Raw genomic sequence first — 20,259 nt, forward strand, 5'->3', positions numbered from 1 at the left:
TTCAGATTCCCTGCCCTGAAAGACTTCCTGCAGAATCATTTTAAAACTGGTGTAGTCCTCACTTTGGTCTAAACGCCACCTTTGCCCAATTCTGGGCAGAGTAAAGTTGGATTAAAGTAAACCTTATCTATTTTTTGCATATCTTCAGAAACTGCTATGTCTTCTAAATCCTTAGCTTGGTAAGGAGTTCGCTTCTTACTTTGAATTAAACCAAAGATAAACTCTGGTATGAAAAACTGGAACTGTAGCCTTTTCTGTCAATAATTTGTCAAGATGTGATTTTCTCTGCAATGCATTTATCATGTGGAAAAGCTTCATTGGTTCATCACCGGCTTTAATAACGACGTTTTGGTTTTGTAAAGAAAAAAGTTTATTTAAAAATCCTTTATCTCACTCCTTCATCAAAATTGTTATCTGTCTCTTTCCTAAATTGCAGACATGAACCATTTGAGGGAGAGAATGAAAATATTTTTAAGTTTTTTGTCTTACTCCTTTTTTCCCACCTGCTATCAAGCTATATTTAAACAGCAACAAGAAAAGCCTAATTAAAATACTAGCTCTTATTATGTAAGCTCACTGGTGAGGAGCAGTTTATGGTTTTATTAAGCTTCTTGAAGAACTGATAAGAGTTGGCGTAATCATGTCATATGCATTAAGAACAACACTCATGACAGAATGCATTAATGGAAGCTATTTGAACATCAAAGTTTGCATTTTATGAGGTTCAAAAGAAGAAATTGGCAGAGTATTCATTAAATAATGCATAGTCAATCAGCCACAAGATTTAGAACTGGTTTTTAATTGGTCACACATTTTTCTGCTGCATTTGATGTAGAATGATAACTGCAAAATGCCAAGGACTTTCCGGTACAATGCTCATCAGATTTCCTTGATATCCCAAAGTGAAAACACAATTATCATATCTGCTTCAAGGTGCCGCATGGACAAGGATGTGCAAGTAAAGACAAGTTGTACCTTGGACAAAACAGCAGGGAATCTTTCTCTCTTTGCAGTTTTTCATTTTCACAGTCCTCAGCTTCCAGTTTTCATATGGCAGCAGAAAACCAAAACTGGCTTGAGAAGAGCTATCTCCAAAATATTTGAATGGAATTAGAGAGCACTAGAAATGGAAGGGAGAAGGGAGAGGTCTTTCTGTGTGTGCATTTCCAGCAAGAGCTTGATCATGCTCAAAACTATTTGTGTTCGTGATCTGACATTTCCAAACCCCAGTTACATGCTGTGATTCTGTTACAGACCTCAACCGGTTACTTAGCGTATAAATAAAGAAGTGATACTTTTCTACTTCCTGGACATATTGGGAAGCTAAATCTGTGTATTTTTTTGAGGCTTTCAGACCGATGTGATGTGTAACACCATATAAATGTGTAGATAGTTAATATACAATTCAGCACAAACCTTTCTTATAATTGACACCTCCAAAAAATGAATAGAAGTTACAAAATTCTAAGGAAGTATCTTATACTGAAAAGTTAAAAAAAAAAAAAAAGAGTCCTTGATTAAACCGTGGGACTGTTGTAGTTGGCTGACCTTGGCTGGCTGCTAGATGCCCAACAAGCTGCTCTATCCCTCCCCCTCCTCAACGGGACGGGGGGAGAATATACTATGAAAAACTCATGAGTTGAGATAAGGACAGGGTGATCCCTTAACAATTACCATTATGGGTAAAACAGAGTCAACCTGGGGAAATTAATTTAATTTATTACCAGTTAATTGTAACAGACTGCAATAGTGAGAAATAAAACAAAACTAAAAATGCTTCCCTTTCCCCCCACCCCTCCCTTCTTCCCAGGCTCAACTCCACTCATGATTTTCTCTGCCTTCTCCCACCAAGCAGCGCAGGGGGATGAGGAATGAGCATTGTAGACAGTTCATAACACTTCATCTTTGCCGCTTCCTCCTCACGCTCCTTCCCCACTCCAGCATGCGGTCCCTCCCACAGGAGACAGTCCTCCACAAACTTCTCCAACATGGGTCCTTCCCATGGGCTACAGTTCTTCCTTAACTGCTCCAGCGTGGGTCCCCCACAGGCCGTGGGTCCTGCCAGGAGCCTGCTCCACCACGGGCTCTCTACAGGCCACAGCTCCCTTCAGAACATATCCACCTGCTCCAGCATAGCATCCTCCACAGGCTGCAAAGTGGATATTTGCTCCGCTCTTAACCCCCATGGGCTGCAGGGGGACAGCCTGACTCACCATGTTCATCTCAGTTCCAGCACCTCCTCTCCCTCCTTCTTCACTGACCTTGGTACCTGCAGGGCTGTTTCTCTCATGTTTTCTCACTCCTCTTTCACAGCTGTTGCATAGCATTTTTACCCTTTTATAAACATATTGTCACAGAGGCACTAACAACATCACTGGTGGGCTCAGCTTTGACCGGCAGTGGGTCTGTCTTGGAGCCATCTGGAACTGGATCTGTCTGACACGGGGGCAGCTCCTGGTGTCTTCTCACAGAAGCCACCCCTGCAGCCCTTTTTCCCCTGCTGCTACAAAAACCTTGCCATGTAAACCCAATACAAATGTTCACATGCACCCTTGATGGAAGAGATAACTGACAGAAAGTACGTAGGAACCTTAAATTGCACATAGAATGATTTCAGGCAGTTGAATCCCCATTTATATACCAGAGTGATGCAGTCCTGCACCATTCAAGGACTGCCTAACCTTGCAGAAGTCTGGATTTACCTCAAATGATTAACTTAATTTGCCCACATATATTCTCATAGGCCATGTGCGGTGAAATGGGTACCTTTTGTTTAAGAAATTTGATGTGATCAGAGTTCAAGTGTAAGAGCCCAAGAACTTGGACATGGTTAGGACTATGAGCAACAGCACTGAGGCAATAGTCATTGAACATATGCTACAGGCCTTCTTTTGGGGCTACACCACCCTGCAGCTGGAAGAGAGGGCTTTCAGAGACTTTGAAGGATGTGCATGAGGAATGGTTTATCAGTAGGCCTGGGAGTGAGGATAGTATCTTCTCCAAGATTTTTTTCACCATGCATTTTATTTTTTTCATTACCATATTGATCTACAGATGGTCTAATTTGAGTGCATGATTGTGCTGCCATTAGCCTCAAAGAGCTAATAGACCAGATCTTGAGTGGATGAAGGTGTCTCACATTGGCTGTTTGTACTCGCTGGAACTGGTAGATACTTAAATTATATGAACTGCATTGTTTGACTTTATTTGGACTTGGGATCACCCAGCTCACCATAAAAGGTGCTGGAGAATAATGCCCTGAAGTTAAGCAGATTTTATCTTCCTCTATGTCTTCATTGGTACCTGCATCTCCCTGCTGAGTCTACATGGCACCTGTCTAAGGCAGACTAGATCATGCCATCTACAAAAGGCCACAGAAAGTCCTGCACAAGAAGAGGTAGTATTGAATCCTATCAATGTACATGAACAATGTACAGTGGCAGATGTACAGGGCAAGATACACAGAACTATTTTTCTTTATTATTAAGCAAAAGGGATTTTACAGTAGCTGTAGGTCTGCCTTTGCAGAAGAAAGTATGAGTTCAAGGTTATGACATTATAGGAGTAACTGAAACATGGGGGACAGATCAAACAACTGGGGGATTGCGATGGACAGTTATAGGCTCTTTCATAAAGACAGGCAGGGTAGAAGAGGTGGAGGAGTCACACTCTAAGGAAAACCTTGAACGTATCGAAGTCAACTATGGTGATTGCGACTGCTCTATCGAATGCCTCTGGGTTAAAGTCAGAGGGGTCACCTCCAAGCAGGACCTCACAGTGGGCATCTGCTACCATCCTCCTAACCAAGACAACAAAGTTGATGAAGTGACACTTGGGGCACTAAAGCAAGCTTCTGGCCAACAGAACCCAGTCCTTATGGTTGACTTCAACTACCCAGACATCTGCTGGAAGAACAATACAGCAGCTCACATGTCATCCACCTAGTTCCTGGAGTGTATAGAGGACTGTTTCCTCGTACAGATGTTAGATGTGCCAACCAGGAGTGAGGCACTGCTGAACTTGCTATTCACAAATCAAGAAAACCTGCTTTGTAATATCTCGGTTAGTGATAGCCTTGGCTGCAGTGATCGCAATATTGTGGAGTTCGGGATCCTGCTGAGTGTGCTGACGGTCAGCTCTAAGACAAGGGTTCTAGATTTTGGAAAAGCAAACTTCAGCTTGCTATAGAGCTCACTTGGGAGGGATTCAATGGGATACTTCCATGGAAGATAAAGGAGCTAGTGAGTGCTCTCTCTTGGAAGCACAAAACCAGTTTATCTCCTACAAAAGAAAGGGATGTAAGAAGAGCAAGAGGCCCTCTTGGATTAACCATGACCTCCTGGGTCTACTCAAAACCAAAAGAGGAACATATCACAGATGGAGAAGGGGAGGATTATCCGTTGAGAGCTACAAGGGCATTGCCAGAGTGTGCAGAGATGCAGTTAGAAAAGAAAAATCCCAGCTTGAATTGAAACTGGCCATAGACATCAAAAATAGCAAGAAAGGGTGCTTCAGGTATGTCAACCACAAGCAGAAACAGAAGGAAAACATAGGCCCACTGTTAAACAGAAAAGGAAAGTCAGTCACCAACAATGCTGAAAAGGCAGAGGTTCTCAACACTTTCTTTACATCTGTCTTTACCAACACTGTTGGGTCCCAGGCTTTGGGAATGAAATTCCTGATTGACCAAAACATAGACCCACCATCAGTGAAGGAAGAGTTAGTATATGAATTATTACAGGAGCTTGACCCCTACAAATCTATGGGCCCTGACACCATCCACCCGAGGGTGTTGAGAGAGCCGGCTGATGTCATTGCAAGGCCACTCTCCATGATCTTCGAAAAGTTGTGGAGAATGGGGATGTCCCAGAGGACTGGAGGAAGGCAAATGTTACTCCAATCTACAACAAAGGCTCGAGGGAGGATGTGGGTAACTATAGGCCCATCAGTCTTACTTCAATCAGTGGGAAAGTTATGGAACAAATCCTCCTGGGGGCCATCACAAGTCAAATGAAGCACATGATTGGGAAAAGCCAACATGGCTTCACTAAAGGCAGATCGTGCTTGACAAACGTGGTGGCCTTCTATGACAAAGTGACCTGCTTGGTTGACATGGGGCAGGCAGTGGACATTGTTTACCTGGACTTCTCCAAGGCCTTTGATATGGTCCCCCACAGTCTCCTCCTGGAGAAATTGATGTGTTATGGCCTAGACAAGTGGTCTGTACAGTGGGTGGGGAACTGGCTGACAGGCTGCACCCAAAGGATGGTGGTAAATAGCTCTTTCTCAAACTGGCAACCTGTCACAAGTGGGGTCCCCCAGGGATTGATATGGGGCCCAATGTTATTCAACATCTTTATAAGTGATCTGGATAACGGCATCAAGCGTAGCCTGATGAAGTTTGCTGATGACACCAAGTTGAGTGGGGAAGTAGACACTCCAGAAGGGAGAGCTGCTCTGCAGGAAGATCTGGATAGGCTGGAGGAGTGGGCCAGCAAGAACCTTATGAAGTTCAACAAGGACAAGTGTAAGGTCATGCACCTGGGAAAACATAACCCAGGAGTGCAGCACAGACTGGGATCCACCTGGCTGGAGAGCAGCTCTGTGGAAAGGGACCTGGGGGTCCTGGTGGACAGAAAGCTCAACATGAGCGAACAGTGTGCTGCTGTGGCCAAGAAGGCCAACAGGATGCTGGGTTACATCAAAAAGGGCATCACCAGAAGAGAGAAAGAAGTCATTATCCCACTCTACTCAGTGCTTGTCAGGCCACACCTGGAGCACTGTGGGCAGTTCTGGTCCCCGCTATACAAAAAGGATGTGGACAGGCTGGAAGGGGTCCAGAGAAGGGCCACTAAGATGATCAAAGGACTGGGAAGCTGCCATAAGAGGATAGGCTGGGAGAGCTGGGTTTGCTCAGCCTTGAGAAAAGGAGGCTCAGAGGGGATCTCACCGCCATGTACCAGTACTTAAGGGGTAGCTACAAAGAAGATGGAGACTCCCTCTTTACACGGAGTCCCATGGAGAGGACAAGGGGGGATGGACACAAATTGCTCTTGGGGAGGTTTCGATTGGACATGAGAGGGAAATTTTTCACAGTGAGAAGAGTCAACCACTGGAATAATCTCCCCAGGGAAGTGGTTGACTAGGCCTCATGGGACACTTTTAAGATTTGGCTGGACAGGGTGCTGGGCCATCTTGTCTAGACTGCGCTCTTCCCAGAAAGGTTGGACTAGATGGTCCCTGAGGTCCCTTCCAGCCTGGGATTCTGTGATTTTGTGATTCTGTGAAGTATCATGTCAAAGCTGACCATGACTCTGCCAATAAACTGATCAGTTAGACATGCAGTTCATGGCAGGAGATTACACATTTTGGATCTCTTCTTTTCCAGTCTTCACAAGTTCATAATAATCTACATGATGTGAAATAATTACAGTAAGGATGATTTTGTGTTTAAGGCATTGGAATAGAGCTCAAGATATGCAGGTTTGACTCATGGTTTTGCCAGTCACCTTGTGTGACATTTAAAATATGTTTTGTCTGCTTAAACCAGGTTCCTAGAGCACCTCAGCTGAATCATGTTAAAAGTATGTGGCCTCTAGATGCCACTCTTTGAGAGCAGAGGTTTCCCATATGTCCTGTGTAATAGTCTGCCAGATGTTTTAGACACATGAAGGGGCTTAAAATGGCTCTAGGTGCCTATGTTTCGGCAACTGAGTCTTGTCTTTGATGTCCCTGTCTCTCATTTTTTCACATGTTGAATGGGGACAATAGTATTCTCTATTAAAATGATATGCTGTTGGGGTAGGGCTGTCTTTTCTGTGCATTTGTTCAGCATCTACAACAGTGAAATCCATGGATAATTACCTTTACACAGATATTTTTTACTGATACTGCAAAATAAAGATAAGCATTTCTGAGAGATGCACAGAATTATAAAATGAATCTGTTATTTTATTTATTCTGCCAGAATACTCCCTCAGGTAAACTGGTTTGCCAGCAAAAGAGTGGATTTCTACACAGGGGGAAAAATAAAATAAGACTTTAACATTAAAACCAGAAAATAATTAAGTACATTGTGTTGGATGAGGAGAGACTAGCATGTTGTTTTGTAATTATATTTCCCCACTCACCACGTCTTCAATGTTGTGGCTGGTTTTTTTCAGACTCCAAGGAACTTTGGGTTGATTTGGTATTTAAAAAGGTGTTAAGGCAAGACTTTGTGCCTGTCTATACATGAACACCGGTTCTTGTTGACCAAACTCCCCATGCTAAATGGCCAAACTCTCCATGTTAACTACTCTCTTGTAGTTAAATTTTATAAGCTGACCTTGCAGTGTGGAAGACTGCCTTCTAACGTGTGGGAAACATTCACACTTCTACAATGTGCTAATAATTTAAAGTAATAAGCTTCCAGGCATTAACTTTATGCTTGGAGATGCTAAATTTCAGTGATGTCCATTCAGTTGACATGTCATATATGTTACAAATTATGGGGTAAAAAGAACATAAATTTAGAATGCCACCCTACAGTTGGAGAGTAAATAGAAGCAGTAAAAATGAAGATTAATTCATACGAATTCATTTTATCTTGGTCTGTGAAGAAACACAAACGTCACTCACCTCTGGCTGGAAGAAAGGAGGGTTAAACAAACATAAAAGAAGTTGTAGTATTCATCTGCTCAAAATAGTTGGTCACTGTGACTTTTGCAGTGGCCTTAAAGAGATTACTTTCTTTAGATTCCTGAAAAGGTCCGTAAGTTAGTGCATTCAAAAGTAGCAGTATTTTCATTACTGCAGCATAAATACTTAATACCACTCTGGGTCGGTTTGTAGAGAACATTACTTCAGAAGCCTGTAGGCTGTTGCAAAAACAGTTTAAATGGGTCCTCCTTAAATCAGTCAGTGTTCTTAAGGCTTTTGTACATTTTAAGTGAATTAAGTTTATTTTGCTGTTAGTTTAAACATTTATCTTGCTGGATAAATTTATCTCACTGGATAAATACTTAATCTTTGACTTAAAGTTATCCTCCTGTCTCAAGCTTGTGGTCCAACCAGTCGGTATTTTTTCTCCAATATGACTTGTGTCACACAGGGATATCAAAGGTATTAGAAGTGATTGCTTCAGACTGTGCTGCAAAGAGGCAGAGATTTCTTCCCCACACATGAGTCAGTGGTGCGTTAATACCAGAGGCTAAAGGGGTTTTACCTTATGCTGAAAGTTTCAAGTGACATCCTGAGCCACACAAAGCCAACAACAAAATCCACATTGATTTTTACTATCCTGGGAGTAAGTGAATTCTTTTTAAAGAAAACCCTCTATCTTAGTCCACCAGGACATTCCGGTTATCTTTGTTAAGAAGTATTTCTTCTTTTTAACCATATTATAACACTGAGCAGGAAGAGAGTGAAGTTCTTGTCTTCCATTACATCCAGTGGCAAGGAGTTCCATATGTTAATTCTGATTTCAGTGGGAAAAATATTTTTATCCACTTTTAAACAGCTTTCCTCTAGGTTTCATTGGTTTCCCTGTTGTTTTGGAAAAATGAAAGGGTGAAAATGTCTTTTTCCTCTTTTCTGTTTCCTCTCCATCATCTTGTAGAGCTTATCTCTTCCTTTTTAGAGAGTTAACAATTTCAGTTTCTTCAGTCTATGTAGGGATGTTTCCATTCTTCTTACTTCTTTCATAAGTAATATAATAAGTATCTTCTCTTTCCTCTGCATTGAATGTGTCATGATGTATTCAATGTGGGGATATCTTCTGACATATCACAGGTTTATTAGCTCTGCTCAGTGCTGGATTTTATGTGCTGTCCATGATAAAAGGCATATACATTGCACGAATGTTGTGGGTAAAATCTGGCTCAGATATGCACACCAAAAGAGACAACACCAGAAATTTTGGGTCTGGTTTTTGTCTCCTGTACAGAGAGAGACATAAAACTGTGCTTGACCCCTTCTGTTGTCATTTTACGTTATTCTAGAACTGCTATGTAAAGCAGTGAAAGTGATAGCTGTAAATTTTTTCATTATTTTGCTTTACAATAATTTCTTATCCTTTAATTAGCTCAAAGGATTCTGGTAAGTTGATAGAAAGCACTGCTTTGATGTTATAAAACCAAAACAGTAAAAAAAAATTATATAAGTATTTCATAATATCATCTAATATCTTTCTAACCCAGAATGTGAAGTAACCCAAAGACATTTCTTTTTGATGAATAATGGAAGTTCAAAGGCTTTTTCTTAATTTATAAGATACATTACACAGAAATCTTCCTTGTGCTGCTTCAGTTATCTTTTATCTTGATTATGGTTGATGTTTTTAGGGTACAAGGCACTGTAGTTAGGAGGATAATTTTAAATTCTCTATGAGGTGCTGCAGTTTGGCTCTGAATTATATGGCAGACAGTTTGAAGTTAGAGCACTATATTATTTTTCTATTGCAGTTACCAGGTACCTCATGCAGCCTGATTAGTGCAATGAAGCTCTGAAAGACAAAACAGTGAAGACAGAAAACATTGTAATGCTTTACAAAGCGAAGGGCAGGAACAGGTTGTCAAACCACCTTCTTTATTTCTCCTGTAAATCAATTTAAAATTTAATACAGCACAAAATATTGCAAAACCTTTGTTTGCTGGAAGAAGCTGGGCAAGGGAAGGGTTGCATGACTTGAATAATTCCACTTGATTGTGCGCCTGTCACAGAATAGCCCACACCCAAGCACCCCCAGCACGTTTAGCTCTTGGACACAAAGATTTGTATTTGTTTGGGCCCAAAGTATCTTATTCCTGACTTTTATCATAGAATCCTTTATGCTGGAAAAGATCCTTAAGATCATCAAGTCCAACCACAAACCCATACACTGCCAAGTCCACCACTAAACCATGTCCCTAAGCACCACACCTATGTGTCTTTTAAATACCCCCAAGGATGGTAACTCTACCACTTCCCTGGGCAGCCTGTTCCAATAATCGACAATCCTTTTGGTAAATGCATTTTTCCCGATATCCAATCTAAACCTCCCGTGGCGCAGCTTGAGGCCATTTCCTCTTGTCTTATCGCTTGTTACTTGGGAGAAGATACCGACCCCCGCCTCGCTACAACCTCCTTTCAGGTAGTTGTAGAGAGCAATAAGGTCTCCCCTCAGCCTCCTCTTCTCCAGGCTAAACACCCCCAGCTCCCTCAGCCGCTCCTCATAAGACTTGTTCTCTAGACCCTTCGCCAGCTCCGTTGCCCTTCTCTGGACACGCTCCAGCACCTCAATGTCCTTCTTGTCCTGAGGGGCCCAAACCTGAGCCCAGCATTCGAGGTGGGGCCTCCCCAGTGCCGAGCACAGGGGCCCCATCCCTGCCCTGCTCCTGCTGGCCACACCAGTGCTGACACAAGCCCGGGGGCTGTTGGCCTTTATGTACCTTTAAGCTTCAGTAACCCTCCCATATGCAGACTAGCTAACACATAAAATTCTTTACTTGGCATCCCTCATCTGTCTCCTCTGCTTACTAAAAATCAAGGTAGGAAAGAAAATGTTGTATCTTTCACAACATATTTTTTTACTTTCAAAAAATATAAATTGGATGCAGCTTTTCTGCCTTTAAAAACCCGTGCAGGCTAAAAGGAATAAAAGCAAGCTACAGTTTCAGTCATACTTTTTACCTTTAGGCAAACTCACTATAACTGCTGCCAAAATTAAATTAGAATTTATACTTTCCTCTGGAATCTTTCCACCTCATCTTTAGGTGAAACACATACCATAATAGGATGTGAAACAGAAGCTGAAAGCAAATATTTTCCCCAATTCTATGTTTTCATGAGTGTAACATAAAAAATAGTGTTCTGGTATTATGGTAAAGATCCCTAACATTTGTTCCAATATCTTCAAATGTATAAAAACCCATCTGTAAATGTCTACTGAATTATATTAATAGTTTTCTTTCAGTTGAAATGGCTTTCTGATACCCTGTTCAGTACATCTTTGCAGTCTGAATGGAGTTTAAAAATATTTTAAAAACAAGAGTTCTACTTTGAGCAGGACGCGGTTCACTTTGTGGTGAGGAGGGGGCAGGATATGTGTCACTGATGACAGCAAAACACAGAACGAAACATTTAACCAGATGATAAAGACTGATGCCATGGAACAATATTTTTTAAACGGCTGGCTAAAGTTTTGTTCACTGATCAGCACTTCAACACATAAATAAGCTGCCTGATTTCCAAAATCATTCTCATAGCAGTAGATCTAATGACTCGCATGAAATTAGCTTTAAAAAAAAACTAGGAGGTTTATTTGGGGGTCTTATGTTAGGCTCCTTTCCTGATAATCTTGAATTGAAATTTTTATGATTTGTAAGAATTTTATATTTATAAATTCTTCTCCAAGATGGAATTGCTTTTCCACAGACAGCACCAGCTGTGTGAGCAGGCGTTTGCAGAGGCAGGCGTAGGTACCCGACGGCGATCCTTGGTGTGGGCCTGCCCTTGCCCTCCCAAGAGGCTGCAAGGCCCCATGACACCATGATCATTTAATCTTTCAGCAAACTGAATCCACTGAATTTTTGCAACAGGAGGGGAGAGGTTTCCAAAGACGGGCTGGGGATTACGGCAGCTGCATCCACGCTGGCAGGGTGGTGAGACACCCTGAGTGCCTTTGTCCCCTTCACCCTGGCTTCTGTAGGAAGATGACCTGGGGACTGGGGCAGGGTGGGTGGTCTAGCGTGCCCCTTTGGGTCCTTGGAACATGTGCAGCTGCTCCCCGGCTGAAACACCAACCTCCTCGCGCTTTGTTGGCCAACGCACTGCAGTCACATAGACTGCCCCCTATTCAATAGCAAATGTTGTCTTGTTGAATCTGCATTAAAAACTGGATTCAGATTTATTTAATAAGTTGCCAGCTGTGTTTTAAGGAAGCAGCAGCAGCTGGAAACAAGCAAGAAGCCATTTCCAGTAGCCAGTTCAGTCACAACATAACATCAACATCAGCTCTGCAAACTGCTACTGTGTCCTGGACCACTTTTTCGAATGCAATGGCATTCTTCGTTTCATGCCCTCTAACTGCACTGTTCAATTTCTGAAATGAAGACAGGAGAGAGAAAAATAATGTTTGTATCAAAGGATCTAGGCTTCAGCTTGTTGTAAATTAGCATCTTTCTATTAGGTGATGGCACTGGAAGCAAGCTGTGGAAATCCTCTTTTGACAAAAGACGCTATAAAAATGTGATATGTGATTTTGTACTGCCAATTATTGTAAAAGCAAAACGCAACATTTTGTAATGGAGCCACTGCTTAATGCTGTTCTCTTTTTCTTTTTCCCTTCAAATCAGATATTTATCTTTGAGAATAACATCTATTACTGTGCCCATGTGGGGAAACAAGCCATCCGAGTGGTCTCCACAGGAAAGGAAGGTGTTATTTTCAATGGGCTCAGCGACTGGCTGTACGAAGGTAGGACATGACATTTAGGGCAGCAGTTAGTTATGAGTTTAACTTACTCTCTAGATTTACAGAACTGGCTGGAATTAGACATTCAGCGTTCCATTTCTGAGGACTGGTAGACCACGGAGCTGAAAATCTGCTATTCTAACAGTTGTCTGAAGTGCTGGACTGGAAATAATGTGAAATGATGTAAGAATTCTGTTTTCAGGCTGGTTTTCTTTCCCTTAGTCCATGGGTAATAAATCACCAAGCTTTAATGAACAGAACTGCTTCATTATTTAATGGCACCTGCAATCACTCAAAGACGTGCCAGTTTTCAAACCAGAGGAAAGGACAGAAATGGGGAGGGAAAGGAGTTTTATTTTAAAGGAAGGAGCAATTGGTTGTTTTCCACAGCACTAGGTGGGCCCTGGAAGCTGCCCAGATCTTTCTACCTAAAAATTTTCTAAAGCAGACAGGTCCTCACAGTAACTGTCTTCTTTCCCTTGAAAATGGGCCTGGTGGGGTAGAGGGTCATCACTGGAGCACTGCTTTACTTTGGTTCTTTCAGCTGGCAAATGGCCATTGAGGTGTCAGTGAGCAGCTGCTTGCAAAATGCTCTCACCTGCTCACGAGCTTAGGAAAGGATCCCAGACATCCCCAGTTCTTTTTGGGGATGTTATAGGCTTTTAAGCTAATACTTCATCACAACTAAAATGAAAATATATATATATATAGTGTGTGTATATATATATAAAAAAAATGCACCCTCTCTCTCTTGCTGGTTAATGCTGCCAACAGTTCCTTTTCACAAGGATCCTGGTTTTGAGACCTGGCAGTGTCTCTTTGCTGTGACATGGTTTCCCTCTAAAGTCACACTTTCTCCTGCAGGTCCCAGCACAGTCCCAAACTTTTCTTACCTCTACAGAAAGAAGTGTCCAGATACGTTTACTAACTCCTTCCTGTTGGCTGCTTCCAGTTTCCTTGAGGCTTAATGGAACAGAATACGTTGCAAAATGCTGTTCACCATTAATTGGTGTAAAAATACGAATCAGTCCTTAAATAACTCTGTATCACAGCTAAACAGGGGCTGTTGGACTCGGAAAGGAGGGAATTAAAATAAATTATTTTGTTTGCCACTCCCAGAGAAGCTGGTCCCATAAATCAGTGTACAAACTCATCAAATAAAACAGTGGAAAATATCTGACAATGGTTTAGATTACTTTTGATGTTAAAATGTGTGTTTATACTGTACCACAGAATATGTGCAAGTGATTGTCCTCCTTGTGACGCACTTTGTAACCAGATAAGTGGCTAAGAAGTTACAAAATGCTAATTTTCTTTGATTTTTCTTTATTTATTAAATTGTTGCTGAAGTTGTGGGCAGGCCTATTTGACTCTGTAGGTCAAATGAGCATATTAGTACCTGTATTTGGCTGATACACATAATTTAGTACATAAGGTCTTCTTGTAGAGTCTCGCACACAGCACCGTGCTGAGAGGGGTTTGCCAAGCCGGTGAACTCCAAGCACTCCGGCAAGCCCGTGATGACACTTGTTTTGCTGACGCATATCTTTATTCAATTACGGGCTTGCTCAGGCAATTTCTTGGCTGACATTGACTCTCAGGTTTGTCCTTCATAATGAACTTTCTTGTTAACTTTATGTTAATGTACTAGGATAAGAAATGAAAGTATGATCAAATACAGTCTGGTTATACCAAGCCAGACTGTGTAACCTCTCTGAGCAGCATGTACAGAGTAGGACCACCGAACCTGCTATTCACTGGGGGTATGCTTTGCAGAAGTTAGGACATAGCATTCCTTTGGAAATGTCACTTTGTGTCCAATTATGGGTTACAGTGAATTAAAAGTTTTCTTAATTCACAAGCAAGGTGTGGAAGGACCACAGGAAAACCTGAGATATAAACGTTCCCAGCTGATGGGGTGCAGAATCCAAAACCAAATCCAGAGCTGGACGTTGTGATCTGAGCTCCTTCTCTTGCACTACATCACTCGTGCAGTCTTCATGGAGGTAAACCTGGGACTGGAGTCAGGACTGAGGATCTGTGGCAGATGCTTGAATGAGCTGTGGGGCCATGGGGTTGGATGGATCTGCAGTGCTCAGATGTAAGCTCTCTGCATGCGTGGATGGATGGAGTGGAATCCCAGAAGAAACTGGGTATTGTGTGTGGTAAATGGGTAAGGACCACGCGGAGATGGATGACAGCTCCTCATTGTTGTCCATGGGTATCATCGTGAAGCTGAAGTTCTACCCGAGCAGCAGCTGTGATGCTCTGCCAACACACTCTTACCGGCACCTATATTTTTCCAAATTCTCTCCTTTTCTTGGGTGCCTCCTCTTCTGTGGGATAAACTGGAATAATATTTTACATCCAAACTTACCTGACTGGAATTGCTTGAAATCTGGACAAAGATTGACACTTACCACCTCAGGGCTATTTTATCTTTCACTGTTCCCACTGATGTGTGTAGATGTGTCTTTCCCACCTCCCAACGGAGCTGGGTGGGATCCTCAGACCCATGTTTGTTTGCACTGCCGCCATCTCAGCGAGCTACCGGGATGGATGCTGAGCATACATAGAAATCTCATTCCATCTGTGCAGCCATCATCAGCAGATAGTCTGCAAAGGAGCTGTGAGAAACACTGAAACGAGATCACAGAGAGTTCAGCACACTCCTCTTCCCTCGCGTGCTCTTTTTGTTGCTGCAGTTCGTCACCTCCGGCAGCGGCAGCCGAGCCTCCCCGCAGCACCCGCCGGGTTACTGTGACAGCTCATGACCTGCTTCTCACTTTCCCTAAATGCAGCACAAAAAAAAAGAAAAAAAACTTGTTGCTTTCTATTTGAGGAAACCGATTTTTAAGTCTTTTTTCATAATGAGCAAGAGCACATCAACAAAAATCCCCTCCACCCTTTCCGAGAGCTGTATGCCCAGCGCGCTCCGCAGATGGCAGCCCCAGCAGTGCCACCCTTTGGGGTAACTCCTGACACTTCATATGAATGGTAGACCCAGAGGGAACACTTTTCTTCGTAATGTGATTGCTTTTGTCACGACAGAATAGATGCACTGTACTATTAATCACAGGTTTTTACTAACTCCGGAAGCAGAGCAGATCTAGAGTAGATTTGACAGGCTTTTTGCCCTGGAAAAATGCAGAAGTTCATTTCAATTCAAGTTAAGCTCTGCTTTTGTAAATCTGCCAAAGGGGAAAAATATTTCTTCAAGGTATTTATGCTGATCTGTAGACTTCTGATAATATAGAGAAAAACATTTCAAATCAATCGGAGCTTAATCTACTTAGTGCATTTAGCTGGAAGGTTATAGATTGATACATAGATTACTGTAACATGAAAGCATAGATTAAACATGTTTTTATTACTAAAATAAACATTGACAATGTTTTCATAGTCTGACTATTTTCAGAGCTGTGCCTGATAGATGCTTATACTAAAATGGAGTGATATCCTTTAAAAGAGAGTTTAAAGTTCTGCAGCTGAAACCAGCTAAGCATTTAAATGTATAGCACCAGCGAAGAGTGTTTTATATTTCAGTTGGCTGTATGATTGTTGTTCGTCTGAGAATAAGTTTTAACAACAATGAGGCTAAAAGATAATTTCAAAACAAGTAGTGGTATAGCACAAAGTACTTTCAAAGTGATAGGATAGGAGTATTTATATGTTCTTTATAGCACTTTTATTAAAGTAATGTACATTTTAACAAGTAAAGTGCAGGTAAAATATATTTAATTTAGGCACTTTGTTACAGTACTCTTCAACAAAAATGAATTCTGTCATGGTGTAATTAAAGTATCTTCATTTGTTACCAGGCACTTGGAGAGAATGTGCAGATGTTGTGAGAAAAGGTGGCAGCGAGAGGCTCTGCCAGAGGTCATCTGTGTGGTCTTGCTAAGTGACAAAGAGACTGTGGTGTCCCTGTGTTGCAGTCTGGAAGCTCACTGAGTTCGGGATTGTTTGATGCTGAATCCTGGGAATGGGGCAGGAGGACCTCCCTCCGTGCTGGCACGCTGCTGCCAGACCGGGGACACCCCAGCAGGGTAATCTAGGGTCCCTTTACATGGCTCTGCTGGGCAGGACAGGGATCTTTTCTGGGCTGCACTGCTATAAAGTCCTAATGTGACCTCCTTTGAGCAAGTCTGTGCTCACAGATAGAGGTAGATGTCTTCTGGAGTTATGTTCTGCTGCTAAGTGTGTGCTTTGAAATCATGGGCGAGCAGGATGCGACACAGTGATGTGTGCTCCTGTCACTGGCGGGAGAGGAAAGAAGGCTTTTTACCTATAGATGGGCCTATCCCACCCATAGAGTAGGAAACTGGGGATTTTCCTTGTGTTTTGCTACATGTGACCTCAGATGTAAGAGTAGACCCTTAGAAGCTATTTTGCAACTTGGTCTGGTGAACGCATTTTTGGTTTTTAGGGACTTTGGTTTCAAAAGGAAGAATTGCATGTGAGTTACTCCCTCATCTCATGTCGCTGTCCAAGCAATCAGAAGGGTTTGTCCTTTAGGTCTCTAAGTATCATCTCAAAGTGAGCATCCTTGTTCCAGGCTTAGTCCTGACACCGTGGCTGTGACACCTCGTCTGGATGTCTCCTCATCCTCAGGTCAGAACCACATCTGGCAGCCAAGCACCAGCCCCAGCTCACATGGCACACATTTAAAACTCCTGTGCAATATGAGCTATACGTATCCATCATTTAAAAATGATACCCTGCTCTGTTTAGCTTAATGCACAGCAGTGTTGCTATGCTTTATTTTGGTTAGGGAGCAAGAGGAGGAGTGAAAAAGACTTTTTCAGCAATGATTCCTATGCCTTATTAATCTTCATTCTGCCTGCGTCTTATATTATCACCAACAGATCCTGTTATATGACTTCACAGTGACACCTGGTGGGAGAGGCCAGGATGTTATCATCATTAAGACAATGAAACTGCAGAATTTTTTGCTGCAAGATCGAGTAAAGGCTCCCAGTTTCCTCTCACATACATTTCCCTGAAAACCTCCCTGAGCTTATGGGAACCACATATCCAAAGCTACTGGCTGATTCATGCTAATAGCGGTTCCGTTCCTTTTCTAGACTTCATAAAGAGAGGAAAGACAACACAGTAATAAAGAAAAATCTTTTCTATAATTTAATCAGTATCTCACAAAAATCAGATGGTATATTTAGAACATGTATGGCTGGTCTCAGAAGTGCAGTCCCTGGTAGGAGCTGCCAAATCAAACAGCCGTTATTTTGGGCAATATCTTTTATGCTTATAGTATTTCAAGCAACTGAAATAGATCTATTCCTTAAGTTTAGAAGTATTAATTCTGGGACTCTGGAAATGGTCCTAATATTGGGAAAATGCTAGATAAGTCTGCTGAAACAGTGCCTTGCCTAATTTGCCTGTGTGCTCAGTTTTTCATTGTATAATATGAGAACACTGAACTTCCGCTTGGAAACAGGAGCTTTGATGATCAAATTATACCTGAATTTGAAAAGGGACATTCATAAATAGGCTGCAAGCAAGTAACTCCTAAAATTCCTGTTCAGTGTCACCAGAGAAGGAGATCAGGTATCCTAATATTTCACAGTGTAGGGCTAACCTTTCCCAGTAATTAGTAGCTCCAAGACCTTGTTGGGGGGATAAGAATTAAACTGAGTCATCACTGAATTTTTCAGGATAGTCTGCATCCCAGAGTCTAGGGAAATTGGCTGATGTAGTTGCCAAGACACACTCCATGATATTTGAAATGTCGTGTCAGTCAGGTGAGGTCCCTGGGGACTGGAAGAAGGGAAACATTGCACCCATCTTTACAAAGGGTAGAAAGTAGGACCTGGGGAACTACCAACCTGTCAGCCTCACCTCCATGCCTGGGAAGATCATGGAACAGATCCTCCTAGAAGCTATGCTAAGGCACATGGAGGACAGGGAGGTGATCCGAGGCAGCCAGCATGGCTTCACCAAGGGCAAGTCCTGCCTGACCAACCTAGTGGCCTTCTATGATGGAGTGACTACATCAGTGGACAAGGGAAGAGCTACAGATGTCATCTGTCTGGACTTCTGTAAGGCCTTTGACACTGTCTCCCACAGCATCCTTCTCTCTAAATTGGGGTGATACATACTTGATGGGTGGACTGTTCAGTGGATAAGGAATTGGTTGAATGGTCACATCCAGAGAGTAGTGGTCAATGGCTCGATGTCCAGATGGAGATCAGTAATGAGTAGTGTCCCTCAGGGGTCCATACTGGGACCAGTGTTTTTTAATATCTTCATCAATGACATAGACAGTGGGATCGAGTGCACCCTCAGCAAGTCTGCAGATGACACCAAGATCAGTGGTGCGGTTGACACACCAGAAGGATGGGATGTCATCCAAAGAGTCCTGGATGAGTTGGAGAGGTGGGTCTGTGAGAACCTCATGAGGTTCAACAAGGCCAAGTGCAAGGTCCTGCACCCGGGTCGGGGCAACCCCCGATATCAATTCAGGCTGGGGGATGAGGGGATTGAGAGCAGCCCTGCGGAGAAGGACTTGGGGGTACTGGTGGATGAAAAGCTGGACACAAGCCAATGTGCACCTGCAGCCCAGAAGGCCAACTGCATCCTGGGCTGCATCAAAAGCAGTGTGGCCAGCAGGGTGAAGGAGGTGGTTCTGCCCCTCTACTCTGCTCTGGTGAGACCCCACCTGCAGGGCTGCGTCCAGCTCTGGAGCCCCCAGCACAAGAAGGACATGGAGCTGTTGGAGCGGGTCCAGGGGAGGCCACAAAAATGATCCGAGGGCTGGAGCACCTCTGCTGCGAGGCCAGGCTGGGAGAGCTGGGGTTGTTCAGACTGGAGAAGGGAAGGCTGCGGGGAGACCTTATTGCGGCCTCCCAGTACTTGAAGGGGGACTATAGGAAAGATGGGGACAACCTCTTTAGGAAGGCCTGATGTGACAGTACAAGGGATAGTAGTTTTAAACTACAGGAGGGTAGATTTAGACTGGATATAAGGAAGAAATTTTTTACAATGAGGGTGGTCAAACACTGGCCCAGGTTGCCCCAAGAGGTGGCAGATGCCCCATCCCTGGAAACATTCAAGGTCAGGCTGGGCGGGGCTCTGAGCAACCTGATCTAGTTGAAGGTGTCCCTGCTCACTGCAGGGGGGTTGGACTAGATGACCTCTAAAGGACCCTTCCAACCCAAAGCATTCTATGATTGTATGACAGTGAATACAGATTTTAATTTGTTTTTAAGAACTTTCGCATTTTCAATCACAAAGAAAGTATTTTATGGACGTGGATGAATTTGCAGTTCTACATATCTCCTATGGGGTAAAGAGGGGATAGGGATACACTTGGAACTGGGAAATGGCCTCAGATAATGCCACAAATGCACCCCAAGTCTAAAAATCTCTTGTTTGTCCGCAAGTATGTGCTGATGTTATTCAGGGCTTTTGGGGAAGATGTGTGGAATTTGTTCCCCAATTTCTGTGCTTGTTCAGGTGAGGTAGCAAAGCCAGCGCGGTGCTTCAGTGACACTGTCAACGTATTAAAATAGAAAGTTTTCCTCCATTTTGCATATTGGGCATCATTCAGTGTTGCCTATTCAGTACATGCAGCTGTTTTGTAGCACTTGGTGCCGTACAATTCCCAGTTAGCCATTATTTAGCTGCCTATTGAAAATGTAGGTGACTATTTTTGGTGCACCTTTATCTGCATGCTCATCTATACCAACTGTGCATAAAATCTGGCTGTTTCAGCTGCAGTCTAAATAAGAATGAGGAGCAGCTCTTGGCCTCAGCCATTGAAGTGGATATTTCCACTGTACATAATTCTGTTGCAAGGAAGTTGAA

At 42.9% G+C, this 20,259-nt stretch overlaps 1 protein-coding gene across 3 annotated transcripts in view; it reads left to right on the forward strand.

The window, feature by feature from the left end:
- The window catches only part of DPP6 (dipeptidyl peptidase like 6), a 578,451-nt gene that overhangs the window by 473,535 nt on the left and 84,657 nt on the right, over nucleotides 1–20,259 (forward strand). For all 3 annotated transcript variants that reach the window (XM_075082347.1, XM_075082346.1, XM_075082348.1), the window contains exon 8: nucleotides 12,315–12,435. In XM_075082347.1, coding sequence (XP_074938448.1) covers nucleotides 12,315–12,435 — 121 coding nt within the window. The remainder of the gene's footprint in view (nucleotides 1–12,314; nucleotides 12,436–20,259) is intronic.

The sequence above is a fragment of the Phalacrocorax aristotelis genome, chromosome 2 (genome assembly GCF_949628215.1).
Source record: "Phalacrocorax aristotelis chromosome 2, bGulAri2.1, whole genome shotgun sequence".
NCBI classification, from domain to species: Eukaryota; Metazoa; Chordata; class Aves; order Suliformes; family Phalacrocoracidae; genus Phalacrocorax; species Phalacrocorax aristotelis.